Raw genomic sequence first — 22,789 nt, 5'->3', positions numbered from 1 at the left:
CACCGCGAGGGCCCAGGCGTCCGAGTCACCCCTGGGGGAGTGGGCACCAGGCCCAGACTCCAGGTTGCGGGCCGAGGGTAGTTGGGGCCCGGTGAGGGGGTTGGGGGGAGGGCGGTTGGAGGAGAAGGGGGTACTGCGAAGACCCGGGGTGCTGGAAGGAGGGTTCCCCTCGCCAGTACCGGCCCCCGTGTCGCTGAGCACTTAGAGCCGCGCCAAGGGCGGCCCGCGACCAGGAGGCACAGGCGCATTTCAGAAGGAAAGAAAGAAAAAAGCTTCGACTGGCTCGAATTTCTGGAAGCCAGAGCAGTTTTGGCCCTAAACACCAGCACAGAACCCCTCTTAGCGCTGCCTCGGCCTCTCCGTTACCCATTTTCGGTTTGGTTTTGGAAGAACCGGTTCCTCGGCCCCGCGTCGCCGAAGTTGTGACCCGAGTAAGTCCAGCCGCCGGGCCCGGTCGCCGGCCACCCTCCCCTCGCGCGCTCCCTTCCCACCTTGGCCCCCGGCGGCCGCGCTCCCGCCCCTGCCCGGGCCGCCCGGCCGGCTTTGGCCTCCAGTGGGGTTGCGGTGACCAGGAGACTTTGTTGTGAAAAGAAATCTGACCCTTGGGCTCCGAGGCCGCAGCCGAGAGAGCCCGGGGCCGCGACGCCCGCGGCCCCACCCGGGCCAGGAGGGTGGCGATCGCGTCTGGGGGGCGGGGGTGGGGGGGCGAGAAGTGGGTGCAGCCAGGCGCGGCGCCCCGACCCCTGCCTGTGATCGCGCGCGCGCGCCGCCTGCCACGCGCCCCCGGCGCCGCCGCCTCCTCGGCCTCCTTCTCGGCGTGGGCACAGCCGCCAGGTACGCGGAGCCACCTGGAAGGGTGCGGCGGCGCGCGCGCAATAATGGGGGCGCGCGTCGGGCGAGCCGCTGGGGGACGCGGGCGTCGCCCCCGGCCCTCGGCGGCATCAGGGCGCTTCACGTGAGGGCTGTGTCTGTGGCCGGTGGGTTTTCTTTGGGGGGAGGTGATGACTGATGGGGATGTCGGGGGACGGAAAGGGTAGGGGGTGGTCATCTTGGCCTTATTTGCTGTTGCGATTGCTCTTGGACGGGTGCTTGTGCTTGAAGCTACAGTGATAGGAAATATTTGGGGAGCAGTCTGGACAAACGAATAGTTAGTGCCTTGTAGCCCCTGGAGTTACGTCTTTTGGCCCAAAGTGGATTGTTTGGTCCAATTCAAAGCGACCAGTTAAAAGAAGTAGCAGATGACTTGGAGGAGGTCAGTGAGGGAGAGGCATTATTATTCTATGAATAATTAGGGAAGCGAGGAAAAATAAACAGGATCTCTGCTTTAGATTTGGTGAAGATGGACGGGGGAAGGTGAGAATGATGCAAATGTTATAAACAACTATCATTGTTTACTTCAACTGAGATCTTCTCTCATCCAAATTTTTCCCCCTAAATCTGGACATATTTTATTTTATAATTGGAAGAAATTTGCTTTACAATGTTGTGTTGGGTTTCCACACTACAACTCAAATCAGCCATGCTGTGCTTGGTGGCTCAGTCCTGTCTGACTCTTTGCAAGCCCATAGACTGTAGCCAGCCAGGCTCCTCTGTCCATAGGGATTCTCCAGGCAAGAATACTGGAGTGGGTTGCCATGCCCTCCAATGCCAATTACATCCAATTTTTTTTGTTGTTCTGGGAGCCAGACTGACTAACACTAGCTAGGTAAGTCATCTCCTAAAACTTAAGGCTTCTAGAAGCTGGTGCAAAGTTGCTGTATAGCACAGGGAGCCCAACCTGGCTCTCTAAGACAGCCTAGAGGGCTGGAATGAGGAGGACGGGATGGAAGTTCAAGAGGGAGGTGATTTATCTATAATTATGAGTGATTTGCCTGCAATGCAGGAGACCTGGGCTGGATCCCTAGGTTGGGAAGATCCCCTGGAGGAGGGCAGGGCAACCCACTCCAGTATTCTTGCCTGGAGAATCTCCATGGACAGAGGAGGCTGGTCGGCTACAGTCCATGGGCTTGCAAAGAGTCACACACGACTGAGCCACCAAACACAGCATGGCTGATTTGAGTTGTAGTGTGAAAACCCAACACAACATGGTAAAGCAAACTTCTTCCAATTATAAGATAAAATATGTCCAGATTTTGGGTGAAAAATTGGATGAGAGAAGATCTCAAACCTGTTAAGAAATGTAAGTTGATTATATATTCCAAAGAATCAGTGGTGTCAGCACCGAGGATGCCGGGTAGAAATGGGAAGAGCAGGACTGATGGAGGAGCAGGATGTCCATGGCGGCCAAGGAAAGCCTTCCTCCATCCTGTTCAGAGGCCCTAGAACCCTGAACATCCTCTGTCTCTAGCTCAGAACTGTTCATTCAGCCTAGCCCTGGGAAATGTGCCATGTACCGAACATCTTGTTACATGGATTCAGATGGTTTCTGCCCTGAAGGAGCGGTTTGGTGGACGATTGTGACTCATAGAACTAGTACTTGGATGGGGAAATAGATGGACAGGCTTCCCTGAGGCAGGACTGGATGGGCCTTGAAGACTGTGTAGAAATCTGGGTAGAAGGTATGTCCTCTGAGCAGAGAGCTGTTATCACTAAGGGCATCGGGAAATAGTCTGGGGAAACTGCAGGTGAGCAGGAGACCCGGATGCAGGAGAGATGCGGAGGGACCTTAGCTGGGGACAGATTGGAAAGGGCTTTGATGTCAGGCCAAATGGACTAAGTCAGATGTGTTCCCTATTTGGAAGAGAGCAGAAGCTAACACGTTTCACAATTTGGAACATATTAAGGCCTTGGGGAAAAGGTAGAGGAAAGTGTTAATATAAGATGTTACAAAATAAGTATGAAAACATCAATTAGTGGGTTATTTAGCTTATAAAAACATCAAAATGTTCATAAAAGGTAATTAAAGAGAGGGAGCATAACAAGAACAAGATTGTTGCACTAATTGTCTTAGTAACCTGAAATACTGAAGTGTCCAGCTATCCTTACACAATTGACTTATGATAATTTTGGTATGTAAAAAACTAGAAATGATGAAGCGTAGTATGTTATAGTTTTATGTCCTTTACTAAATGATTATTATCATCCACTCACATTTACTGAGCATGTACTATGTGTAGGATGTATTATCAACCTTCTCCATCCTATTAGATTAAGTTATTGGTGTCATTGTATAGATAAAGAAACAAGCTCATTAAATTTTCCTATGAGTGTAAATGAGCTGCCCTGGTGGCTCGGACAGAGGAACCTGCCTGCAACGCAGGAGACCCAAGTTCCATCCCTGATTTGGAAAGATCATCTGGAGAAGGGAATGGCAACCGACTCCAGTGTTCTTGCCTAGAGAATTCCATGGATAGAGGAGCCTGGCAGGCTACAATCCGTAGGATCCCAAACAGTCAGACACGACTGAGTGACTAACATTTCTTTCTTTCATGAGCATAAATGAATTTAAGACACTTGAAGCAAAACTTCAGCATAGTGAGGTTTCATAATTCACAGAAGGTGTTCAGAGAAATTCTTATACCCTTTCCCTAGGTAACACTTCCCGGTATCTTTAAATGTTATTCTTCATTCATTTATGAACTCAGTCTAAGATGCAAGTAACTCTCTTTCTGTTTGGAAGAAAGTTCAGGGAGGTGAGAGAATTATCTCCCATTTTGCTGGTGACTTCTAAAAGTATAGAATTCACCATTTTATCCTTAAGTTCCTCTATAAGTTATGGTGAAATAGGGCTTAATGCAAAATAGTCTTCTATTTTTAATAGGAACTTAGAATATACTTAACTTTGAATTATCTAGAGTTTTCACTTAGAAACCAGAGCCATTTATTTGTATTTAAAGCAGTGTTTATTATTTGTACCAATGCTTATTGTCTGTGTGAATAAATGCAAGACACTGGGGAAAAAAAAAAGAAACAAGTTCCAAGAGGTTCATTAATCTTTCCGAGACTACAGAGTTGATGAGTGACAGTGTAACTGACTCAGATCCCTCCCTACCTTCCCTACATCGTCAGTGGTCTTTTTCTCTCCCCTTGGCTGCATCAGGACTAGCTGTCTGGGGCTTTCTGTTCTTCATCATTTCTACCAGTGACTTGAAAAAAGGAAACTAATGGAATGGTTTTGAGATTGGCATATTACACAAAACTGAATGGATATCTCAGATCGTTTTCAGAAGAGTTTGTGTGTCCCTAAGCTCATAAGCGCTGGTAGTGTTTGGCTCCAGAGGCCACTGACCACAGACATGTTGTGGCGGGGGTTGGCAGGGGGAGGGGAATCAGAGCATTAACTAATTTCTAAAAAGATGAGTAATTAAATTTGGGGGCTTGAGAGGAGATCGGATTGTAATCTTAGGAAATATCATTGTAATCTTCTGATGTTTCAGGGATTACTTTGTATCAGGGGCACATTAAAATACATCCATGTTGGTGCAGAAGAAAAATGGACCCTAGAAGAGAGGGTGTTGATAGGTCTGTTTCAGCTCAGTACAAGGAAAAGGTTCATAAATGTTAAACCTTCCAGCTGTAGACCAAGTGGCATGCCAAGTTGGTGAATTTCTGTCCCCAGAAGCAAAGATGCAGAAGCAAGTTGGCTGTCAGTCAGGGAGGTTTCGGGTGATTCCTGCCCTAAATGGAATTTGCATTCTACAGCTTTCTTCTGTGGCTCCATGATAACATCCCATACCATGTATACTCCCATCACATTATGTCACCTGGCAGCTCTTCTCTTAGTGAATTCAGGAGAGAGGGCTTTATTAACCGTTTCAAGGTTTGCTCTGATGTAAGTTGTCCTTTGATTTTAAGAAGAGCGAAATCCAAAGAAACCTTGAGTCAGTGCCTTTTTTCTGACCACTTAATGCTTTCTCTATCACCATCTTTGTTTTTGGTGTTCTGGCCTTTGAGACTGCAATCCTGCAGTCTTATTCTGCAGCAAGCAATCCTTACTCTTGTCAAGGAGCAACTAAAAGTAAGAGTCAGCAGCCAGGAAATGAGGAAATTGCTTTGCTTAACTTTGTTTGTGATTGTCAAGGGTAAAAGAGCAGCGAGGCATTTATTCCCCAGTTCCTCCTGAACTGCATATGTAATCTGCATGCATCCTAAGGTCTAATGAGGAACCTGGGTCCCCTATAGTAAATACATTACATAGTGAGCTGACTGTTCGTCTCTGCCTCCATCCATGGTTAAAATTGCCTTTGAATTTTAGCAAGAAATTAAAGAAAAAGAAGTGACATCAGAGCCTGTACCTTATTTTTGTGACTAAAACTGCTTTTTTGTTCTGGACAGCTGAACTTATTGTGGATTAAGCAGTCAAGCAGAAATAGATGTTGCATGCCTTAGGGGGGAGTGTTGGTGGGTGAACATTTGGATAAAGACCAGCACTGATGTCATGTTTGATTTGGAGGGGCAAGAACTTACCATCCCCGATGAAGAAGGCAATCGCTGTCAATACCGTTTGTGGCTTCATTAATGGTACTGGGGAAGAAAAGAAGTTGACAATTGATAGGAAATATAAATTTTGGCACATTAGAAAAATCAACTTTATAAAGTGTGTAGGTCAATGAATTTGGACAATTATGTATACTCACATGATCCTGGCCATTAAGATATAGAGTGTTTCTGGTGGTGGTTTAGTCTCCAAGCCATGTCTGACTCTTTTGTGACCCCTTGAACTGTAGCCCACCAGGCTCCTCTGTCCATGCGATTTCCCAGGCAAGCGTACTGGAGTAAGTAGCCATTTCCTTCTCCAGAGGATCTGATGGAGCCCAGGTTTCCTGCATGGCAGGTGGATCCTTCACCAACTGAGCCACCTGGGAAGTTCCTCATGCCCTCTGTGCTCCAACCCCACCCCACCCGAATCTTTATCCCTGGCTCCACTGCCCTGCTTTCCACCCCTATGGATGAGTTTTTGTGATGTATGTTTAACATCTTCAGAGGTATTTGATGGTAGAGCTTTCTGTGTAAAAGCAAAGGAGTAGCTATTTCAGATCCCCTTTTCCCTGAATAAAGTAAGAAAATTCATCAGTTATAGTTATTTGGATAGCATCGAACAGCCATTGAATGGAACCAGTTTAGTTTGCTACCAGTTGTTCAAGAGCAGAAGTTATTTTAAAAGTAAAACTAGAGTCTTGGGAGGCTGAGCAACTATTTCTGTGATCCATTGTGGACAAACAATGTCTGTGGAGGACTAGCAATGCCCCAGATTCAGTAACTGCAGCAGAACTGATACAACAGCCTGGTGAAATTTTAGATGAGTTTCTCATGTGGAATTATGGTTTAGATTTTTTCTTAGATGCCTGAATTTCTTTATGACATAAAAGATTTATGGGCCTGTAGTTCTCAAGCATTGTGCTATTATAGCACACCTCTCCTCCAGTCTCTCATGGGCTTGCAACCAGTTGTCATTGTGGGAAACATTGACTTCTCTTGTGCTTCAGTAGAAATTATTTTATGACAATGGCTGTGAGACTCAACCAACTAAGTCATGTGACATGGTGAGTTAACCTTGCTGAAGGTAAGAGGGAAAATGATTAGAAAAATGGTAAAAGATCCCATGTTTACTGAAATGTGTTTTGACTTTTTTTAATTTAAAGATGTTTTCTTTTTTTTTTTAGATTTTAAAAAATTGAAGTATAGTTGATTTATAATGTGATAGTTTCAGGTATACAGCTAGCTAAATGATTCAGTTATACATACATATAGATATATATATTTTTCAGATCCTTTTTCCTTATGCTAAGTTGCTTCAGTAGTGTCTGATTCGTTGTGACCCCATGAACTGTAGCAGACCAGGCTTCTCTGTCTATGGGATTCTCCAGGCAAGAACACTGGAGTGGTTGCTATTCCTTTCTCCAGGAGATCTTCCTGACCCAGGGATTAAACCCAGGTCTCCTGTATTGGCAGGCGGGATCTTTACCACTAGCGCCACCTGGGAAGCCTAGGAGTAATAACGTTTGTGCTGCTTCTGCTGCTGCTGCTGCTAAGTTGCTTCAGTTGTGTCCGGCTCTTTGCAACCATAGATGGCAGCCCACCAGGCTCCCCTGTCCCTGGGATTCTCCAGGCAAGAATACTGGAGTGGGTTGCCATTTCCTTCTCCAATGCATGAAAGTGAAAAGTGAAAGTGAAGTCACTCAGTCGTGTCAGACTCTTAGCGACCCCATGGACTGCAGCCTACCAGGCTCCTCCGTCCGTGGGATTTTCCAGGCAAGAGTACTGGAGTGGGGTGCCATTGCCTTCTCCAATGCATGAAAGTGAAAAGTGAAAGTGAAGTCGCTCAGTAAGTGTCCACCTCTTCATGACCCCATGGACTGCAGCCTACCAGGCTCCTCCGTCCATGGGATTTTCCAGGCAAGAGTACTGGAGTGGGGTGCCATTGCCTTCTCCGAATAACGTTTGTAATAACATGTTTTTCCTTATACGTTATTACAAAATGCTGAGTATAGTCCCCCACTTTGACTTTTTGTCTTTAATCTGTGAGAACAGATTCTATTCCAAAAGCAATGTTGAGTGAAAGAAAGCAGGTGACGAGTGTGATAACCATGCCTACGTTTGTCAGCATAGTGATGCCTACATCAGTGAATTAGTTAAGCTTTCAAATACCCTGCAATAGTTTTAGTATGCAGAAGTTTGTCATGAACACAAAAATTTGGTAATCTCTGATATAGGGAGGTTCATGAATGTTATCAAGATTACAGATTCTTTGGTAGCAACTTTATTGTAATATTTTACAACTATGAATGCTGTGTTTCATCCTTCCACTAGGGTCAGTGTTGTTATGAGAGAAAAGTCCAAATAAGTGAATTTGACTTGAAAAGAATTAGCATTTTTAGCTATCATACCTCTTGATCCTTTAATTATTCTATTTTGGATTTATGCTTAAAGAAAAATAATTAAAAGAAGGAAAAAACTTGTAGAATAAAGATATTGAAGTGTTATATGCTATAGTGAAAGAGTGGGAAAAATTTCCAAATATCCCACCTTATGGAAACATCTCCCTGATGGAATATTACACAGGCATTAAAATGATAAGTGTACAGACTGTAAAATACTTAGGAAATGATGTTAAGAGAAACCAGAGAAACACAAGCATGAATATTTGCTCTGATTACAGCTATATAAAATTGTGTATGCATACAGACACTTTGGGTTGATGAAATTACAGGTGTGTTTCTTTAGAGTTTTCTTTATAATGTAGAAAGTGCTACATTGAAATAGTGTGTAGGTCTAATACTCTTGGAAACAAAGCTTGAATTCAACTTCAGTTACTGAATAAAAGTAACATTTTCTTATTTAGTGTCAGCTCATTGGGTCATCCCCTTGTCTTATATTCTTCCTCTGAAGGAAGTTGTATATGGTGGAAACAGAAATCTGATCATATTTATTCAGACATTCTCTAAAGAACAGAGGCTTCATACTTCAAACTTTAGAATAGTAGCACCAGTAAATCAGTGGAAAAGCTATAAAAGCAAATAAGTGTGTCAACATTTATTTCTATAGAAACTGCATCTCCAGCCATAGAATTTCACCAATATAGAGCTGAACTTGATTTTCCTTAATGGCTTCTATGGTTGGGGAGTGTGGTCCTTCCAACAGTTGGAAAGGTCAATGAGAATCTGGTTTTTGAATCTGACTCACCTGAGCATGCCACATCTCTGTTTCCCTTGATATAACCGTATTTCTGAAGAAGGTGAGGAAAGCAAAGAAGAAGCCACCTTGAGACGCAGCCGCTCATGGAACAGTGAGTTGAAGTCTCTGGAGGTCATTTATCCAATGGTTCATTTCACTGCAGGCTTCTGTTTGTAAATTTTCTTAAAGACCCCTTGATCTGATATGTTTATTCAATCTGCAGTTGTGGTCTTCTGGGGACATATTTCAGAATAGCCCTTTTCTTTTCTACAAAGCAGTGTTCAGCCGCTAGTTTCCTTCTGCTTCTCAGGAATGTTAGAAAACTCAACACTTGGTGAGAAGGCAAAGATGAAAGTGATGGTGTGTTGTAATGAAAATACTCTTTCATCCAAGGAGCTGCAAGTTACTAACAGTGTCTGATGGGTCTCTGGTTCATTAGAGATGATTTATATGTCATCTAAACTAAAACCCCTTTTTTTTAATAACCAGCAGGAAAAATTTAAATATATGTGTTGTATAAAATTTTTGAAAGGATTATTTTCTTCCCCATCATATTAATCCCCACCTCCACCCTCACCTTGTTTTTCTTCAATCTGGAAAGTCTATTCCATCCACCTGCCTAACTAGACCCTTTCTCTGTCTCATGGCTCTGTAACTTGCACACTTATTTCAGCTTCTCATTTTCCAGTCTTTTGATCTGACAATAGTCAGAATGTTTTTGATGATGGTAAAGAATCTGCCAGCCAATGCAGGAGACTCAAGAGATGCAGGTTTGAGCCCTGGGTCAGGAAGATCCCCTGGAGAAGGAAATGGCAATGCACTCCAATATTCTTGCCTGGGAAATCCCATGGGCAGAGGAACCTGGTGGCTACAGTCCATGGAGTCACAGAGAGTCAGACACAACTGAGCACATATGCTACTACACTGCACACTGCTTATACTTGTGATGAGCTAGAACTAAAGTAAAAGTAAGATGGTCTTTACAGGTAAAATGAGGTGCTGTTGCTTATTTTATCAACTGCCTGGCAGTTGGAAAATGGGTGGGAAAAGAATAGGAAGTGTCAATGTGGGGTGGTGAATATGGACTTACAGAACCCCTTTTTTTTAAGTAGCAAAGGTGTTTATAGAATTGGGAAGAGTTTAAATTATAGCAGGAATGCATGGAATAGATGTATTTTTCTCTTGTATTTGTGACCCCATTGTCTGTAGCCCACCAGGCTCCTGTGTCCATGGAATTCTCCAGGCAAGAACACTGGAGTGGGTTGCCATTTCCTTCTCCAGGGGATCTTTCCGACCTAGTGATAGAACCTGGGTCTACCTGCACTGCAGGTGGACTCTTTACCAACTGAGCCACCAGGGAAGCCTCAAAAAGTTTCTGTATCTAGAACTATTCTGTATTTTAACAATAAGCTTGTTAGTTGCAGTGGGGTATGAAATACATTTCCAAATATGGGTCTATAGGTATCATTGTAATGTAATCACCAGGGGTGCAATTTCATAATGCCTTTGGGCCCCCAAAGGGGGTTTTATGTGACTGCAAGATTTGTCAAATTATAGTCTTGATTTGGTGTTTTCTGTAGCATCTTTTATCAGCATATACATCTAGCATTTATTTGCCATTGTTTCTTTGCTGGTGTGTCTACAAATGATTTCAGCTCCTTCCGACCCCATTCCCCCAAGAGTGGCAAATATAAAGGAAATTCTTAAGGCTTCCATTAATCTTGTGTCAGAGGAGTCTATGTAAGTTTACTTTTCATGGTGTTTCATCAACAGTCCAGAGGATTGGGACTGAAGAAGGCATAGCTCCCTCAGGTGCTGGAAAGGTCAGTTCAAACAGAGTCAGTACTTCTGTTTCTTCTTGCCCGGATCCTCCTACTGTCCCTCTTGCCATCTGCCTGCTTCTGCTCAGCACCAGATGCCAAGGTGGGCACATGGCCTGGGGCTGTGAATGCAATGTATATGGATTGGCTTATGGTACCTGGCCCTGTAGGGACACTTTTGGTACCACGACACCTGTCCATACTGGTTTACAAATCTCCACAAATTTCGTGTCACCAGTCCTTCCGTCAGCATGCATCTTCCCTCTCCCTCCTACACTTAGATCAACCTCCTTGGACATTCTTCTATTCCTTTTTTTCTAGTTTAGTTTAGTTTAGACAAAATCTCTTTGAAGTTCAACTCTAAGTACTCTTTAGGTCTATATAGTTTTATGAATAGCTGTTCTTTATGTGTGTAATATATAGGTAAGCAAGTAGATAGATAGGAATCAACTAACCTGTTTTTGCTTGAGCCTGTTTCTTAGGGTATTTGAACAAATGTTGAAGACCTAAAATATGATGAGTCATTTTTAAGTTGATTGAATGATAGCACCACCATTTAACTAGCCATCTACTTCTAGCTCATAGTTTACATGTATTCAGAAATTGTTATGTATCGATAATATTCATTCATTCATTCAAAATATTTAATGAGTGCCATATGTGATCAGAACAAGAGAGGGAAGCATGGTCCTAGGCCTCATGGAGCTACAATCTAGTGGTGGAGACAGGTAGAGAAATAATGACAGTCTCATTAGATAAGTGCTGTAATGGGGGCAGGCTTATTTATAAACCATGAAAGACCAAGTCCAACAAGGGAATTAAGGGCTTACCAGAGCCAGGCTCCTAAATATCAGTAGACCCAGTCATGGCATATATTTCATGGTTTGGACTGACATGTAGAAATCTGGAAACAACTATGCTGATTTAGCAAGCAGGAGGATTTGTAAATAAAGTCCATGGGTCTCTGTGATTTTGTGATTTGTGAGTCATAGTCTTTCTTAGTGGAGACATCTACCTGAACTAGATGAATGCTGACTCTTTTGGCTTCTCAATAATCTCAATCTTCTCTTTTTTAGCCCAGGAAACAATAACAAACATAGTATTTCGTACAGAATAGTTTCGTCTTCAGAAGAAATAAAATGATGGATGAAATACCTTTCATGCTCATGTAACTTGACCATTCTTAATACCTTAAACTGTTCAGTAAGTTCAATATGGAAATATGGAAAAGAAACACATGGGAAATAATCCTGGAATATCAAATATACAGGCTTTGATTGAAACATGTTCTCAGGACAGGTATGGAAAGGATGGGAATTTAGGGGAAATCAGAGGGGGCTTTGTCCTGGGCCTGCCCCCTTCTGTGAGGAATGAGACTGGACTTTGTCTCACCATATATAAATGCACTGTGGGCGATTTATGTGAAAACACTTTGTAAACTGTAAAGCATTTTACCAATGTAAGGCTGAATTATTATAATTATTTTAAAACACTACTTTATCTCCTGCAAATGTTAACTTGCCTCCAGAGAGTAAAGAAAGCCATGGGAAAAACAAACAAACAAACAAACACAAAACTCTGGTTTCTATAATATCTCTTCCCTAATTAGGCAAGAAATCCTCTGAAAGCAATGGCGGTAGATTTTAAGATTTGGTTTTGAAATTTTGTGCAATTCAAAATAGAGTTGTATATTGTGTTTTCTTGGGTTAGCAGGACTTAAATATATCCATATGATTTTTATTTACTGATATTTTCTGTTAAAACTACAGGCATATTCTGCTCTACTAAAGACTGTCCACATTTTAGGAGCTAGTTATTTATGTCTTATATTGTCCAAAAAGCATCACTTTTGTGTTTACAGTGGATAAGGCATATGTTTTCCAATCTTGATAATTGTGAGCAAAAAGTCATATCATAAATGAGAATTACTCCAGCATTTCAAAATTACATCCCAAATGAACCAAGCTTGGAATATTTTACCTGAAAATCATGTGTGTAAATGCATACTTTCATTAAATTATAAATCTAAAATCTAAGCTATCATCCAGTTAAAGTCTCCCATTTTGCACATAATAAAACTGAGGCTCAGGGAACCAAAATCATTTGCCCGAGGTCATTCCACTTGTTAGTGGTAGAGTCAGAACCTGAATTCAGATCTCTTAACTTCTGCTGCAGTGGTTTTCTTACCATGCCTGCATGCAGAAGTTCAAGAACCTTTATAAGAAGTGATTCTGAAGTTTACATGACTGTATGCTCTTTGTTCTGTAATATTACCTTAGGTGATACTAAGATTGTCTTTTTTTTTTTTTTTGCTTAAATTTTCATGTCTATTTAAATATCTGTGTTGAAGTTGATGTGAGGAGTGTAGATTAATTTCTTAGTTGCTAAGACCAAGCAAGAAAAACTGAGAATTTCTTTTGGTTCCTCATTTGAACTTGAGTATGAAAATTAATTCTGAGAGTTATAAATGAAATTAGGCAGCCTTCACTACTATTTGAAGATAACTAACCATAGAATATATTTCAAAATACTACATTCGTCGTCTACATCTTGCAGCATCCCCAAATCCCACTCTTCTCGAAGGTGTTGAGTCTCTTGAAGTTTCAGGATTGATCAACCGTGAAACTGTGACCTAAGTAAACTTGCTAAGAAATAGTATAATAATATCCTTGCCCTGAGGGTAAAACACTCAACTCTAGATTTTTGTCTTTTATTCTCCCTCAGACTACAATCATATTTCTTTGTTAGTATTTCCTCTTGGCATTGTGGTATAGCTGACGTTGATAGATAGTGTGGAGAAACCAATTTCAAAAAGAAAAAAGAAAAGAAAAAAAAAGGCTCTTGGATAGTTGGGCTCAGAAATAACGTGTGTGGAAAGCTCCCTCACTGCCCTCTTCATTCTTTTTTTTTTGACTTGGGCTGCAGCTGCTGACAGCAGACACACTGAGCTATAATTTGGCCGCATTTGGCTCATGTAAATTGTGATAAACAGTGAGCCCATAATATTTATTTTAAAGATTCATTCAGTGAAGGTAAGCATTCCTGACTTGTGTATACATGCTAGTGAATGGAAAGCTGCAGATGTAAAGATCAGTCCTTAATTTCATGCCACACAATTAATACGGCTGCTTGATGCTCTGTTCATCACAGGTGCTGGGGTGTTGGAAGTCTTTGAAGAAGTGTGGAGCTAATAGCCCATATATAATTCGGAAGAAGAAATCTTCAATGGAAGACCCCCGGGGGATAAATGGACAGTCTGTAAGTAAACAGAATGTCAGTCCTAAGGCAAGAGTTATTGCTCTTAAAATCATAATTACTATTTTTGTTGTAACTTGAGTGTCTGGAAATTCCTCAAAAGCTCTGTCCCAATTTTTAATGATTTTTAAAGTTATGAATTAAGTAGTGTGCTATTTCATCAACCAAACCTAATTTATATCTTCCTTAAAGGTATCAGTTATCAAAAGTAGAGTTCTAGAGTAAAAAGCTAACCTTTAGTATTATTTAATTTTACCAATATGCTTAATGTAATTTTTAGACTTCTATTTTCCTTTGCCTCAGGGAAAGCATGTATTTGTCTCATGAAACTTGAAATTAATGTCTACGTTTGGATTGTTTTGTACATATTTGTTTTGCTGAACACATGTGCCTGTGTGTGTGTGTACGTGTGCGCGTGCACGCATTATGTGTGGTAAAAAAATAAAATGTTTGGTAGTTTCACAGTTTGATAAACTCTTGAGTGGGCTTTAAATTGAGGAGAACCTTTGGTTTTATTTTGTTTGTTTATCTTGTGAGCACAAGAGAAAGGGTTTGTAAATTTTCCTCAGGTTCATACTGGGAAGAAAGCAAGCTTCTTTTGGCTCATAAGCAAATATTCCCAGTTAGGGATTATTTTAAAAATAACCTGTGAGTGATTTTGAACTTGAAAACGTCAATCGATTTTAATTTTAAAAAACCTTATTTCAGTAAGTAAAAGGTTATTTTCTTGGAAACTTTCCGTAGCAATATTTGAGGTGGCATTCCGTGACTTTGCCTTTGAAAGTCTCAGATCAGTTATGACGCTTTTTAGTCCTGTGGTTTCATACCTCAGCTTTGTTCACCGTAGAATTATTACAAACCTGAAGTATGATCTTTAGTAATGCTGTTGTGGTTCCTGTAAATGTGTGTTTTACAAGACCTACTGGTTGTTATGTAATAAGCAGTAACAGCTAATGGATTAGGATTTTAATAACAGAGGGTCAAGTGCTATCAAGGTGCTTCTGCAGTCATACTGTATGCAATTACAGAGTGTGTTTTATGGATCTCCTAAATCATCTTGTGAGATAATTCACATAAAGCACTTCGAGATCATTCTGTTCGGTGTAGCTTTCACCCTAAATGGAAAAGTACCCTTAACACGTTTGTTTGTCCTTTTAAACTTGTTATGGGCCTGTGATACTCGGTTTTCTTATTGTATAAAAAATAGTTCTGTAGTGCAAATCAAGTAAGTGAAAAATAAATGCAGGAATAACTTACTACTTTCTACTCCTTTTATGTAACTTTGCTCCTTACATCGAGGCAAGTCAAAGTGTTGGTGAATCACTAACAGTTTCAACAAATAAATGCTGCAGGTAACATTTCTTTGGAGATTTTATATTCTGCCAATTCTCATTTGCGACTGAAAGAAATTAACTGACTTGAGACAAATGAAAAACAAATAGGTAAAGAATATAATGATTCAATTTTGTTTGCCTATCCTAACAAAATGGTGTTTATTGGGCCATCTCATTCCATACCATTCAGAGGTGTTTTGTCCCGTGAAGAGTGAAGCAGTTTTATTCTTGAAAGATATTTGGCAGCCTCGGAGGTAGAAAACTAGGGAGTGATGTTTCTCCAGGGCAAACGGTGTGTGGCATTGGAGAAGCAGTTTCCGGGCCATTTGGCCCCTGCCTACTCAACCACGAAGGGCGAGCAGTCTTTCCAAAGGTCCCTGTGTGGGGGGCCTCAGGTGGGCTCCTCCAGGCTCACTTTCTTTGGCTCTCAGGTTTCCCCTTTCCTTCAGAAAGCGAGGAAACAGGCTCAAGATAGGAAAAGGGCCTAGAACTTAGCTGAAAGTAATAAGGTAACTCAGGAAGCTAAAGGATTTTTTAAATTTATTTTTTATTGAAGTATACTTGATTTACAATGTTATGTTAATTTCCACTGTACAGCAAAGTGACTCAGTTACACACATATATACATTCCTTCTTTATATTCTTTTCCATTAGGGTTTATCCCAGGATATTGAATATAGTTCCTTGTGCTATACAGTAGGACCTTATTGTTTATCCATTCTATATGTAATAGTTTGCATCTGCAAACCCCCCAAATTCCCAGTCCATCCCTCCCCACCTCCCTTGGCAACCAGAAGTCTATTTTCTATGTCCGTGAGTCTGCTTCTGTTTTGTAAATAGGTTCGTTTGTGTCATATTTTAGATTTTGCATATAAATGATATCGTGTGGTATCTGTCTTTCTGCCTTAGTTCACTTAGTGTGATAATCTCTAGGTCCATCCATGTTGCTGTCAATGGCATTATTTCATTCGTTTTTATGAGCAAGTAGTATTCCAGTGTATAAATGCACCACATCTTCTTTGTGCACTCGTCTGTTGATGGACACTTAGGTTGTTTTCTTGTCTTTGTTATTGTGAGTAGTGCTGCTGTGGACATAGGTGTGCATGCATCATTTTGAATTATAGTTTTGTCTGAACATATGCCCAGGAGTGAGGTTGCCCAGTCATATGGTAATTCTATTTTTAATTTTCTGGGGAACTTCTATACTGTTTTCCATAGTGGCTCTACCAACTTACATTCCCACCAGCAGCCAAGCAGGGTTCCCCTTTCTCCACACCCTCCCCAGCATTTGTTATTTGTAGACGTTTTAATGATGATCAGTGTGAGGAGATACTACACTATAGTTTTGATTTGCATTTCTCTAATAATTAGCAATGTTGAGCATCTTTTCATGTGTCTAGTGGTTATCTGTATGTCTTTGGAGAAGTGTCTGTTTAGGTTTTCTGCCTATTTTTCAACTGGGTTTTATGTTTTGTTGTTGTTGAAGGAAACTAAAGGATTAAAAGAAGACCTGGTACCAGGAATTCCTGTACTTCCAAATGTGAAATGTCCCTTGCTTGTCATGTTCATCTTTCAAAATGTTTTCTTACTGAAAAATCAATGTATTCAGAGTAAACACAAGAGTAAACTGCACCCCCAGTATTTCTAGAATGTAGCCTCTTGATCATAGTGGCACTGTGGATTACATCTTTCATGTGACCAGAGGCCATGGGCAAGAGTGAAGTAGCTTCTTATTTTAATCCTAAGGAGATAACAGTCCTGGAAAAAACATTTAAATCAGAAATCCCACCTTTCTTTTTCTGGAATTTACTGCCTGTGTTTTTTCTGCATCTAGAAAGAAGTAGCTCATGTAATTTTGTAGTTTTTATCAACTGTTCAACTTGCCTCATGAGAACAGAAAGAAGAAGAAGGCGTTTGCAGGGCTTTACATCATATTAGTCCTAATTCTGGCCACTCCAGTATCCTCTCTTGAGGGGCCCCGCTGGGATGAGCACAGCCCCCTCTCTCTCCATAGGTCCAAGGTTGGCCTCTTCTAGGTAGGTACCTCTGAACAGACATTAAAGGGCCAAGCTAAGGCTGCATCTTTCAATTTCTTTAGATTATGAGAATTTCTACAAGGATATCACGTCAAGATAAGAAAAGCATGTACTAGCTCTTTTTTTAAAAGTGAATTGAGATATGAATCACTATCTTTTCCTTAGAAGCTGTGAGCTCTGTAGATACCTAAACCTTCTGTCTGATCTAGATAGAATCCTGGCATCATAAAACCTACATTTTAGATTCAGAGTCAGAAGTTGTTGTTTAGTTGCTAAGTCATGTCCAGCTCTTTTGACCCCATAGACTGTAGCCCACCAGACTCCTCTGTCCGTGTGATTTCCTAGCCAAGAATACTGGAGTGGGTTACCATTTCCTTCTCTAAGGGATCTTCCCCACCCAGGGATTAAAGACTTGGTTTTAACTTTTACTAATTGTATGACCTGGGGTGGATCACTAAGCATCAGTCTCTTCAACTAGAAAACAGAGATGATAATATTTACTTTCTCTTATTTAAAATTGTAATTTTGTAGGTCAGGTGGGATCACATACTTAAAAGGTCTTTGATAATGGAAAAGTACAATATACCTCTAATGCACTTTTATTGTAAATACTGCTAAAAAGATGTGGTTAAAAAGTTATCTGGCTGTCTTCAAGTCCATAATAAAACACTGTAAATGCAACCATTATACCAGTGCCAGGTATTATAAACACCAACACTACATATGTTTGGTTATATTGTTAGCTGTAGAGGGAATCGGGTCTCCTGAGACTCTCAAAGGAACATCTTATTATAAATGGTAGAGTTAATTTACTTTTATTACAAAAATTTCTGATGATAATATTTAAGAGTTCTTTGGAATAATTATATTTTAGGGCTCCATTCTCATAACTATACTTCCTGCGTTTCTTTAAATTATGGTAAATTTGAAATGCTAACAGCAGTTTTTGCTGAGATGCTGGGTTTTGCAAGAAAAACATGAACTAAAATATGTATGTACCTTATTCCTACATTTGTACATTCTAAAAAGGAAAAGTAACTTTTAACCAAAATGGAAAACTTAAATATTTATTTCATTAACAGTGAGAAGACACTCTTTAGGAGAGATACTGAAAGTAGTTATACAAGTATATGACATCCATGTGAGTCTAATTAGCTGGGAAATTATAAATTAGTCAGGGTTTTATTTATCCAGCTTTATCATGAGTAGGATTTTTAAAGTGAAATTTTTAGATACATTGAAAAATATGGAATTTAGTAGTTTTCAGTTTCTTTTTTAAAATCAGAAACATCTTATTGGAAGCCTGTATTCCCACCAGGCTGCTATAACAGGTACAATAAACCGGGTGGCTTAAAACAACAGAAATTTACTATCTCATAGCTCCAGAGGCTCCAGTCCCAAGTCAGGGTATTGGCAGGGTTTTCTTTGAAAGCTTTGGAGGAATATTTCCTTGCTTCTTCTTAGTTTTTGGACATCTGTGACAATCCTTGGCGTTTGAGCTACCGCACTTTGATCTCTACCATATTGTCACAGGGCATTCTCCCCACCTCACCTCTGTCTCTTCTCCTCTTCTTATAAGGACATTAGTTATATTGGATAATGCTATGCTAAGTCTTTTCAGTCATGTCCGACTCTTTTGTGACCCCATGGACTGTAGCCTGCTAGGCTTTTCTGTTCATGGGGATTCCCCGAGCAAGAATCCTGAAGTGGGTGGCGATGCCCTCCTCCAAGGAATCTTCCCTACCCAGCGATTGAACCCACATTTCTTATGTCTCCTGCATTGGCAGGTGGGTTCTTTACCACCAGTGCCACCTGGCAAGCCCAATAGCAACTGTAGGGATCCTTCTTCCAAATAAAGTCACATTCACAGATACCAAGGATTAGGACTTCAGCCTGTCTTTTTGAAGGGGAGACAGTTCAACCCATAACAAAGCCTAATAAGAATGTGAGGCTTCAAACCTTGTCTATTTGCCTATCCATCTCACCTTCCTCCATCTCACACTTTGAATATTTCTAGTTTATTTGATTGCAAGTAGTGGAACTTGCCATGAACTAGTTTAAGGAAAGAAAAAAAGTCTTAAGAACGACGTAGAACAAAAGGAAAACCTTAAGAAAGGAAATTTAAGAAAGGAAATTCAAGCAGTTTTCTTTCTGTTTTTCTCTGCGTATTTTCTTATTTTCAGTCCTCTTTTTCTTTATAACCTGGCTCTTGTACTCCCCTTGTTTAGCGTTGGCTGCCTGCCGACCATGGTTTACATGTTACTTGAACCGTCCACCATGTGGAAAGAGCTCCACTTGGTCCTGCATGAATCATAACTCTGCAGCTCGTGCCCAGGGAAGGGACTGGGCAGACCACCCAATAGCCTTGAGCCTTCAAGAAACCCCCAGGTTGTACCCATGGAGGCACTGGTTTGAAACCACAGTTTTAGTCCCATTTCATCATCTTACTTCCCTGGTGGCTCAGACAGTAAAGCGTCTGCCTGCAATGCGGGAGACACAGGTTTGATCCCTGGATCAGGAAGATCCCCTGGAGAAGGAAATGGCAACCCACTCCAGTACTCTTGCCTAGAAAATTCCATGGACTGAGGAGTCTGGTAGGCTACAGTCCATGGGGTCACAAAGGGTCGGACACTACTGAGCGACTTCACTTTCACTTTCATCATCTTACAGATTTAACCTGTGATGTAGCATCTGCTACAAGCTAATCATTTTGATGGAAATATCTGCTGGTGAATATACACACACACACACACACACACACACACACACACACACACACATACAAATATATAGGCTTCTGTGTCCATGAGATTCTTCTGGAGAGAAGTAGGGAGTGGATTGCCATTTCCTCCTCCTCATGTAGCTTATGTCTCCTGCATTGGCAGGCAGGTTCTTTACCACTAGCACCAGCTGGGAAGCCTATATAAATATATATATGAAAGTGAAAGTGAAAATCGCTCAGTTGTGTCTGACTCTTTGCTACCCCAATGACTATACAATTCATGGAACTCTTCAGGCCAGAATACTGGAGTGGGTAGTCTTTCCCTTCTCCAGGGGATCTTCCCAACCCAGGGATCAAACCTGGGTCTCCTGCATTGCAGGTGGATTCTTTACCAGCTGAGCCAAAAGGGATGCTGTGTATATATATATATATATATATTCTTCTTTCCTGATAACTTAAGTTGTTATAACTCTCAGCTGGATCCCTAATAAGCCAGTTTCTCTTCTCTCCCTTGATCTGACAGAAGCAATGCTTTGCATTTTCAGCCCCAGAGAGTATAGCCTAGAACTGGGGCTAAACTGGCTGTAATGTATGCACGGCAAATAGAAACTAACTTGAAAATGGAAGGCAGTTGGTCAGAGTGAGGGAAACCTTGACTTAGAATCAGAATACCTGGCTTTGAGTCACAGCTAACTAATTATGACACCTTGGAAAAGTTATTTCAACTTCTAAGCCTCAATTTTGTTTTTACAAACAGAGATAAATAAGATCTATATTGCCGGGTCTCTGTGATGAAGAAATAAGATACTATATGCCAAACCACTTTGTCAACTGCAAAGTGTACATATAGCCACTAGTACCAAGCCCCATGGGCCATCTTTTGGGAAAGGGCAGGACACGTTGAGTCAGACATATCTGCTTCAGCCTTTGCCTTGCACTTGAGCAAGTTTTTACACCTCTCGCAGCCTCAGTTCATCCTCATTTGTAAAGAAGGGATAATAATACATTCTTATATGATTAGAAATAACATATGAAAGCCAGCTAGTGAGCAAGAACACAGTTTTTGGAGCCTGAGTCTCTGGGTTCAGATTTGTGCTACAATGATATTCACTGGCTGCATGATGCAGAGTGCATCTGTGTGCCCTGCAGTCATTTTCCTCATCAGTAGACGGGAATGATGGTAATAACTGATATCACAGGGTGGCTGTGAAGACTGAATGAGGTTATATGTATATTCTTGGCTGGAGAATCCCATGGGTAAAGGAGCCTGCCGGGCTACAGTCCATGGGGTTGCAAAGGAGTAGGACACAACTGAAGCGACTGAACAAGCACGCATGCATATGTGTGAGAATCCTTAGAATCCTGCCTGACATACCGGAAATGCTGTCTTAGCATTTGTTGATGTTACTAGTATTATCTCCACCGTGCCAGGCACACAAGTAGTAAGTGCTTTAAAGAGGCTCATTGTTATTTAATTAAAATGGATTTGACCAGGGGGCTGAGATACTCTCTCTTAATTGAATTGTAATGGTCATGCATTCACAGAATTAAGATGAGCTTGGGTGTCAGACAATGTTGGGGGGAATAAGGCAATGTTTTCCTTTGCCTGGGCAAGGCTTGTTGGGCCCCATGAGAAGAGCCCAGATTGGAATGTGACCTGAGAGTTTGGAAGAGATAGGCTGTCAAAATTCAAATTGGGTACCAAGCTGTATTACCAGTTGGGTATTTGAGGTGAAGAATAAAACCTAGACAGGAAAACTGCCCCAGAGCCAGGACAGTTCAGTTCAGTCGCTCAGTTGTGTCCAACTCTTTGCGACACCATGGACTGCAGCACGCCAGGCTTCCCTGTCCTGGACAGTGACTTGTTTATATATTTCCAGGGCCAAACTTAATGCCAAGCCCTTTACATGCACTCTGTAAACGTTTGTTTATCTGAGCTGATCGGCATCTTGTGTCCTGGAATAGCTCACTTGGTCCCTTTGCATCAAACAAATAGAGTGTGACGAAGATGAAAATTGGTTGTGGCTGATGCTGGAAAGAAAGGAAAGAGGGGTTCTAACCATTAAGACTCACTGCCTCGTGACCTGCCTCTGACCTGCCCTCTTAACATGCAGGAGGCTGAGAGCTCAGTGACCATGGTGCTCAGAACCGGATGTGTATGAGCAGTTATTAATAGCGATGATGGCATTTGAGTTTCTCTTTCCAAGGAAAAGGCACAGACTTTGGGACTTTTTTTTTTTTGGAGGTAGGAAGGGCAGTGTAAATACTTAAAAGAAAAATAAAACCACTTTCTGGTTTAGAGGTCTGATGATGAAAAGTCACCACAAGTGTGAGCTAGAATAAGAAATTAATTTATTTTTTTCAATTGTAGTTCATTCAGGTGTACAACAAATGTGATTCCTTTATACAAGTATGTATATATCTATATATTTTTCTTTTGAGTCTATTCCATTAAGTTTATAACAAGATACTGAATATAGTTCCTTGTGCTATACATTAGGTCCTTGCTGTTTATACATAGTAATGTGCACCTGTTGCTCCCCTGGTGGTGGTGGTTTAGTCAATAAGTCGTGTCCGACTCTTGTGATTCCATGGACTGTAGCCAGCCAGGCTCCTCTGTCCATGAGATTTTCCAGGCAAGAAGACTGGAGTGGGTTGCTATTTTCTTCTCCAGGGGATCTTCCCGACCCAGGAATCGAACTCCAGTCTCCTGCATTGCAGGCAGATTCTTTCCCAACTGAGCTATAAGGGAAGCCCAGTTATTCCCCTACTCCCAATTTATCCCTCCCCCACTTACTCTTTGGTAACCATAGTTTGTTTTCTGTGTCTGTGAGTCTGCTTCTGTTTTGTAAATAAGTTCATTTGTACTATTTTTTAGATTCCGCGTTTAAGTGATACCATATAATATTTGTCTTTCTCTGAGAAAGCCATTTTAATGTAGCAAAAATACAATAACCTTTTTCTGTAATGAAGCAGACAGTAGATAGTTTGGGCTTTATGACTAGAAGA

At 41.2% G+C, this 22,789-nt stretch overlaps 1 protein-coding gene across 8 annotated transcripts in view; it reads left to right on the top strand.

The window, feature by feature from the left end:
* Window positions 1–351: 351 nt before the first annotated feature.
* The window catches only part of EYA1 (EYA transcriptional coactivator and phosphatase 1), a 373,498-nt gene continuing 351,060 nt past the window's right edge, over window positions 352–22,789 (top strand). For 4 of the 8 annotated variants that reach the window (XM_025001851.2, XM_025001848.2, XM_025001850.2 and 1 more), the window contains exons 1-2: window positions 892–977; window positions 13,584–13,691. In XM_025001851.2, the coding sequence (XP_024857619.1) occupies window positions 13,659–13,691 (33 nt within the window). In that variant the 5' untranslated portion in view covers window positions 892–977; window positions 13,584–13,658. Of the gene's footprint in view, window positions 432–891; window positions 978–13,583; window positions 13,692–22,789 lie in introns of those variants that run through there. The other 4 variants (XM_025001849.2, XM_025001847.2, XM_059874442.1 and 1 more) reach the window with 3 other exon arrangements.

Source organism: Bos taurus, chromosome 14 (assembly GCF_002263795.3).
Source record: "Bos taurus isolate L1 Dominette 01449 registration number 42190680 breed Hereford chromosome 14, ARS-UCD2.0, whole genome shotgun sequence".
Lineage (NCBI taxonomy): Eukaryota > Metazoa > Chordata > Mammalia > Artiodactyla > Bovidae > Bos > Bos taurus.
This window is presented reverse-complemented; position numbering and strand designations above follow the sequence as displayed.